Here is a 7,573-nt window from a genome sequence, read left to right as displayed (position 1 = left end):
TCATGCTCCCCTGAGGAAGCCTAAAAGAAAGAAAAGCGTTGGGAATCGAGACTAAAAACAGTCCTACCGAGTGCTTCAAAACACCAGACTTCTCCTTTGAGAAATATGAAATCTAAATATAAAATCTGGAATCTGATGTTGTTGAACAAACCCCACACTAACGAATGGGGCAGGGTTCATTAAAACTTAGTATTGTGTACAAAAAATTGTTTGTATATAAACTTATTATGTTACTTCACTTTTGAATATATGTTTGCCTACAAAACCCCTCTGTGTGTCCATTCCCTCTTTGATATATAGTTTTACATTTTTTACTTAATTGGTCATATGTATGCTTTTCAAATGAGTGGCATGATGGGTTTAATTGAAGTTTCTAATATTCTTCCATAAAATGTATTTCCAGCATGAAATGTATCTAAATTTGCAAAGTCTAATATGAATTTAGTGTATGTTAGTGTAAGTAGGGGTGAAAGTATAAATGTTTAGTGTATGTGTGGATGGAAGCCAACATTTCTCTATGGGTAGTAACCTCTAATGTCATCTGTTGGGTGTATGATGAGCTTTGCACAAAAGTTTTAGATGTTGTCAAAGAAGTAGCACCAAATAATTTTGATAAGAGAAAGAAGACTAGAAAGCGAAATGGATATCTGATAATATTTAATAAAAATTGCTAAGGAAAAAGAGATTGTAAAAGCAAATGAGATTGGGAAACATTTGTAAAGCTGGATGCAGAGTTCTTGAAAATAGTGCAAGGATACAAGAAAACAAATTTAATCAGCCATGGAAGGAACATAAAGAAAACAGCATTGGGAAGACAAGCAATCACATTTAGAAGATTGGAAATATAAAGGGAACATTCCATGCACAAATTGGATTGATAAAAGAAAAGAGGAGGGGATCTGATGAAAAGCTGATGGCAAGTATATACTATATATAAATATACAAGAATGATCCCAATCAGTGTTTCTCAATCAGGGTTCCTCCAGAGTTTGCTAGGGGTTCTTTGAGCAATGGGCAACTGTTGGAAGCTGTTATATGTCCAAAAAGTTTGACAAACAGAAGAATGGCCTGGCAATGTTCAGTTTTCACTCCAATCCTAAAAAGTATTGTCAATGTTTATATTACCAAACAACTGAGGTTTTTTTTTTTTTTTACAAGCAAGCAAAGCACTGTTTAACATTCTGTCAGAATGACTTATACAAGATATAAAACGAGAGCTGTCAGATGGAAATTCTGGTTTCAGAAGACTTAGGGATACCAGAGTTGAAATTGCCAGCATTTCCTTGATAATGGAAAACTTAAGGGAGTTTCAGAAAAATGTCTTCTTAAGTTTAATTGACTACTCTAAAACTTTTGACTGTGTAGTGTATAAGCAACTCTTTTACATTCTTAGAGAATATTGTGGATATTGGGTTATCTAATTTGTCTTCTGAGGAATCTCTATGCAAGCCAAGAAGGAGCAGTTAAAACAGAATATGGAATAAATGGTGGGTTCACTATTTGCAACAACACTGTATAGTTGAACTCCAAACAATTACAATATATACTCGAATATAAACCAATATTTTGTCCTCAGAAAGCCCTGAAAAAGAATCTTGGTTTATACTATGCTGTCACTATGTCCTGGAACTGCATTAGACACAGTTCTATCTAGTAGAGTCCAACAATAATTCACAAAAGAGCAAATGATTCATCAGAACAAACTCTAAGGTACATTAAAACCTTAACCTATAAAAAAGGGTAATAATTTATACGTGCTCAACCCATGGGATTTTATATTTTTCCCTTTTACATAAATGTTTTAATAATGAATGCATGCATATAATTACAATAATTTTACAGGCATTTCTACTGATTACTGTTTTGAAAGTTAGCAGTGACAGCCACATTATGTGCCCAAGGTTTATACTTGAGTCAAAGTATTTTTCCTGTTTTTTTAGGTAAATGTAAGAAGCCTGGTTTTTATTCAGATCAGTTTATTTTTGAGTATCTGCAGTAAATAAGTATCAGGAAGCTGTTTTACTTGTTTTCTGTCCTATCTTACATCTTTGGGCAACCTACACTCTTACTAATGATATGATTGATTTCTCTGGATTACCCAGTGTTTGCACATTACTCTATAGGCTTTGAATTGCCCGTGCCAAGTCATGCCACAAATAATCCTTGTCTGTATGACAATGGTTCCACCTCAAGGTTAAAAAGTTGGAATCTAATAAGGTGAAGGTGTAAGAAGATCTCTTTTTTTTTGTGCGTCCTCACGAAGCCTGCCGATTGGTAACTATTATTCTCTCATCCTGTTACACTGCTGAAATAGGTTAATGTGAAGCAGACTTCATAGGTTGTAAGAAAACTCGGTTCAGTCCCATGGATGCCTGCAAATACATCACCCTAATATTTTATCTGCTGGGGGTCGCTCTTCTGTTACCCTTCCAGGTGAGGCAATATTTACCATTTACAACATGGAAACTTTGAGATTTGGAGTGGACTTTTAGAAATCTTTGCTCCTGTAATTTTACTTTTTTTTATAGTCTTGATAACTCGTTTCATCTTTATATATATTTATCATGCAAAATTCTAAACTGGACTGTAGCCACTTACTCTTGGTTTTGCAGTGATATCAAAGCCAGGATGAAAATAATATCTCAACAAGTGCCCAAATGCAACAAAACATTATGAGCAGAGCTAAGAATCCTTAGACTATACAGGTTGGGAATTGGGTTTCCCAGAACTACAATAAAGCAACCAGAAGGTTTATATATGAGGACCATTTAGTAATTTAGGGTATACCAGACTTTCACATTTCCATGACAGGTAGGTTATGTTCCCTATATGTAGTTTCATGCTACACGTTTATTTTGATTGTAATGTACTTAAGAATTAAAATGAACAATAATGTAATGGTTTCTAAATCTATCTGTAAAATATGATGTAAACTGAACATGCAGTAAAAAAATATTGCAAATATTTTTTACAGTTTTTACTTGCAACTGACTACCAAGATGGTGAGTATCAGCATTACACTTTATGTTTTTTTGATTTTCAATATGTTGATGACGGTTAGTGAATTACTCTAGCCAAGTACAAAACAGAATCTCCTGATACACAAAAAAGTGTTTTTCTGATTAGCTGTAATGAGTACCATAAAAAATAGCTATCCAGTTTTTAATTTTCTCACTTTTCCTGATTAGTGATTTTCAGATTTTGGAGATGTAATCATTTATCAATCAAAAATGTATTGGTCCCACCAATAACTGTCTTACATAAAAATTGATGTGTATGTATAAACTTTTACAAATTGGTTGATTCAACATATTTTGTCATGTTTTAACACAAATGAAAACAGCATGAACAAAGATAGTGAGTCCCTTAACCTAATATTTTGTTGCATAACCTTTAGAGGCAATGACAACAGAATGGAGTTACCTTTTGAGTAGGGGGAAGCATTCTGTTCTGGGGCAATCATGGACTCTGAGATGCCTTTTTATTGTCTTTTGTGTCCTATTCTTTCCTTTGGTACCTTCTAATCCTTAGGTGTAGACAATCTTCCAATTTCGGACAGGAAGCTTATTCTACACCCTTTGTCCAACACTAGAGGATGAACTATATACAAGGATATCTACAACCCAAAATAACAAATTCTACCTTTGCTCTACTAGACCTACGTTTTGTGGGTTAGAAGTTATCTTACTTACCTTGGGAATAGGTGGGTGCATGCCTGGGACCCAAGAAATTGACTAGAGATCTAGAGCAGCTATTCTCAACCAAGGTTCCATGGAACACTAGGGCTCCTCCAAAGGGTACCAGGGGTTACTTGAGGTGTGGACGTTTGACCTCCAATTTTTTGGTGCCTGCATAGTTCTTCAGCCAAGACCCCTTTTCATAGTCAGCAGCATGACGCTCGTGATTATTTTATCTATCTTTAGGGTGGCATTTAGACCAAGGGGAACTTTCTTTCAGCTCACCAATAATGCAATGGGAATTATTTATTCCACTGCCACCTAATGACTTGGTTTTAGCAGGTGTTCCCTGTGACCTGAATATATTTTAAAGGGTTCCTATGGGGTACAGTTTTGAGAAATGTCAAGTTTGAGAAAGGTTGATCTAGGGACTAAGTTTATGGTGCCAGGGCCTAACAAGTACCGACACAGCGCTAATTAAGGGGTTAGGCCGTTTATCCTTGTCCATGGCTGTAACAGTAAAAAAAAGTTTAATGACCTTTGAGATTCCCCATATACCCCATATCTGCATTTCTACACCATCACTTTCCATCACTGGCAAAAAAGTCTAACCTTTCCCTTGTGTCAATTGTCACTTCTCACAGTGTCACTTGACAGTTGTATCCCCTAAGGCTCTTTGAAATTCTGAGCAGTCAACATTTATTTTCTAATTGAATTTATAATATTATATATTAATTGAAATGGGCTTTATCTTGAATGCAACACCCTGAATAAGTAATATATTATGTTTTACAGGAGCTGGGGAGAGCGAAGAGGATATCTTCAGCATCATAGCTAAGCAAAACAAAGGTACACAGTCTATTACAGTTCTTATACAATGACCAACTAAATCAAGATATTCCACTAATAGGTTGTGTAGATATCCTAGCCATGTACTGTGAAATATGCTTTAAAACAGTGGTTTCCAACCGGTGATCCACAAAAAATTTTGGCCGGTGAGCCCCCGAGCGGGTCAGTAGAAGGACCCCGATGGGGGGACGCACCAGCCGGTGTGGACCATGTCTCCCATACGTGTTAGAATGTAATTAGAGATGGAACATCTACATATACACTCAGTACAGCTGGTATATTTAGGTTAGTGAGTGACAAATATAGGAAATAATAATATAGTAAACAATGTAAGAAACTATACTGACATCATTATGATAGTACATGATACCGTCTACTGATACATGAAGACCAAACTCAGACAAGTGTAAACTATCGGCCTACACATCATATGTTGGCTTAAAGCTCTTTTAAGAATTTTTGGATTTCCTTTATTGAACAGACTGGAATTTACTGATATATTTCTTCATTCTGTATACAAATATGTCATCTGCAGTTGTCTATACACAAATATTGTCTATACTGGTTAACATTATGATGGTAGATGGCATTCTGATAAGAAGAAGCAATAGTGATACACAGAGACATGTGGAACCTTTGGCAAGTCCAAGCCAATAGTCTACACGCCATATCTTTGCTTTAGGTTCTTTCCAGGGTATTTAAACCATTACCAATGATAAATCTGTTTTTTAATCTTACAGGCATTAAGAAGTTGATCCATCATGGGGATATTGCTGTAAAATCCAGTCGAAGTGCTCTATCATGCATGGGACAGTCTTGCTTCTGGCCAAAATCCTCTGGAATTGTTTCTGTTCCCTACACCTTGTCTGCTGACTACAGTAAGCTGCCTTCAACACTTACTAAGGACCGATACTACCTGCAGTATATGGAAGATATCATAAACATTCTGGAATTCCCTAAAGCCCTGAGAAAAGAATTAATATAATAATGGAACACCCAAGAAGAAGAAGAACAGCTAGAAATCAGTGGGAGCTCAAATAAAAATTTGGAATGGGACCCCTTTCCCCATTGAGAAAGAAGAATAATGAGGGCCCAGTGTGTCCTTTTGCTCGCTATCTGTTAGCACCATTGTAGCAGTCACCAAATATGTTAAAAATAGTTGTGAGTGAACTTACCTATAGATAGAATATTGGAGGCAGGAGACCTCCATAAGAGAAAGAGAGAGATAGCACGCTGCCACAACCTACAATCGCCTGGCTCTTTAGTTCTGCCTGTTTCCTAGTAGATTTGCTTAATACCCCACAGCTAGGAAAGAGGGTCAATAGAACGATATTTTCCTCTATTGTTTGAGGCTCCTCCATACACTACCTTGCACTATAAATCTTCTTCTGCTATGTCCTCCACCATTGCTGATCACTACATGGGTCTCTTTTCTCCATCCATACCAAACCTTGTGTACTTAGGGTTGTTATTGTCAAGGGTTCCCCAGTACCTGAAAGTTATTTCAAGGGTTCTGCCGTCTCAAAAAAGTTGAGAAACTCTGCATCGTTGTACAATTGGCCTTCAAATAACTTGCAGTCATAGGGTCTAGTTTATTAAAGCTCTCCAAGGTTGCAGAGAATACACTTTCATCAGTGAAGCTGGGTGAACCAGCAAACCTGGAATGGATTTCTTCAAAGTCATTAGCTATTTGCTAGGAAATGTTTTGAATTCTGGAGCAGATCCATTTCAGGTTTCACTGATGGAAGTGTGTCCTCTTTAGCCTTGGAAACTTTAATAAATCAGGCCCAAGCGGAGAACACACTACTGGAACCTGTGGGCTCCAATCACCTGATTCCTTAGGAACCTCCTCAGTTGCTTATTTTAAAAAATGCAACTAAGGAGGTTGCATTATTGCTTATATCAGCATGTTGGGGTATATGAAACCTCAGTAGGCTCCCTCAATGCAACACACTTTATTGCTGTATATAAACACAATAATGCATGTGCATATGTAAAGCATGCAGATCTAAATGACCCCTAAATACTTCTGGCTGACAAGGAAAGTGTTTCCCTACTCAGTATAAATCTAGTAAAAAGTTTTGTTTTACATATACTTAATTAATGAAAGTAACTTTATAGCTTAAGGATGTCTGACACAGCTGAGACCCAGGAGATGAGGAAGCAATTCAGCTGATCTAACCAGGTCAAGCCCAAAGCTACAGATAATACCGCAGCACGGTTTTATTTTATTACCACCATATACAATACTTTGCGGTAGTTCTATCATATATTGGAAGCTTGACTTCAAAGAATTATGCTTTAATAAAGCTACAAACAATTTATTACCTAAGACTTAGCGTATATTTGTGTTTCTTTTCTAGGCTCTGCTGAGTCTGCAATCATCTATTCTGCTATTCAGGAATACACCTCTCTAACCTGCATCCGTTTTGTGGAACGTAAGATTGAGACTGATTATATCCAGATCCGTTCAATAGATGGGTAAGTACATGCTGAACTTCCAAAAAAATGATGGAGTAACCACCAATCATGTTGTTTATTGCAGAATTTGATGCTAGGGCTCAAGGGTAAATTTACTCTGTGGCACACAGTTTGCATTGATGGCCAATGGTAGCCTTTTACCCCCACCCTACAATTATAGTTGTCTTCATGCCTCCCCAAACATTGGCGAATGGTGTCATACATACCCTCTATATAAAGATATGCCCACAACAATTAGATGACTGCTATTTTATAGAAAAGCACACTTGTTATGTAATACTGCAAAGCAGAATCTGCATATATAATGAATAAATATGGCTTCCTATGTGTATATAGATAATTTATATAGAAAAAAAATGAGTATGCACACAATGGGCCTGATTTATTAAAGCTGGAAGGGTGATCCAGCAAACCTGGATTGGATTTCTTAAAAGTCATTTGCTATTTGTTAGCAAATGTTTTCAATCCAGGACCAGATCCATTCCAGGTTTGCTGGATCACCCAGGTTCACTGATGAAAGTGTATCCTCTCCAGCCTTGGAAACTTTAATAAATCAGGCCCAAGCG

The 7,573-nt window shown here is 36.7% G+C and overlaps 1 protein-coding gene across 1 annotated transcript in view; it reads left to right on the top strand.

The window, feature by feature from the left end:
• The first annotated feature begins 3,344 nt into the window (after positions 1 to 3,344).
• LOC140337754 (astacin-like metalloendopeptidase) overlaps positions 3,345 to 7,573 on the top strand; it is a 10,139-nt gene continuing 5,910 nt past the window's right edge. The window contains exons 1-4 of the mRNA XM_072421552.1: positions 3,345 to 3,357; positions 4,473 to 4,526; positions 5,267 to 5,404; positions 6,890 to 7,007. Coding sequence (XP_072277653.1) covers positions 3,345 to 3,357; positions 4,473 to 4,526; positions 5,267 to 5,404; positions 6,890 to 7,007 — 323 coding nt within the window. The remainder of the gene's footprint in view (positions 3,358 to 4,472; positions 4,527 to 5,266; positions 5,405 to 6,889; positions 7,008 to 7,573) is intronic.

This window comes from Pyxicephalus adspersus, chromosome 9 (assembly GCF_032062135.1).
Source record: "Pyxicephalus adspersus chromosome 9, UCB_Pads_2.0, whole genome shotgun sequence".
Classification (NCBI taxonomy): Eukaryota; Metazoa; Chordata; class Amphibia; order Anura; family Pyxicephalidae; genus Pyxicephalus; species Pyxicephalus adspersus.
This window is presented reverse-complemented; position numbering and strand designations above follow the sequence as displayed.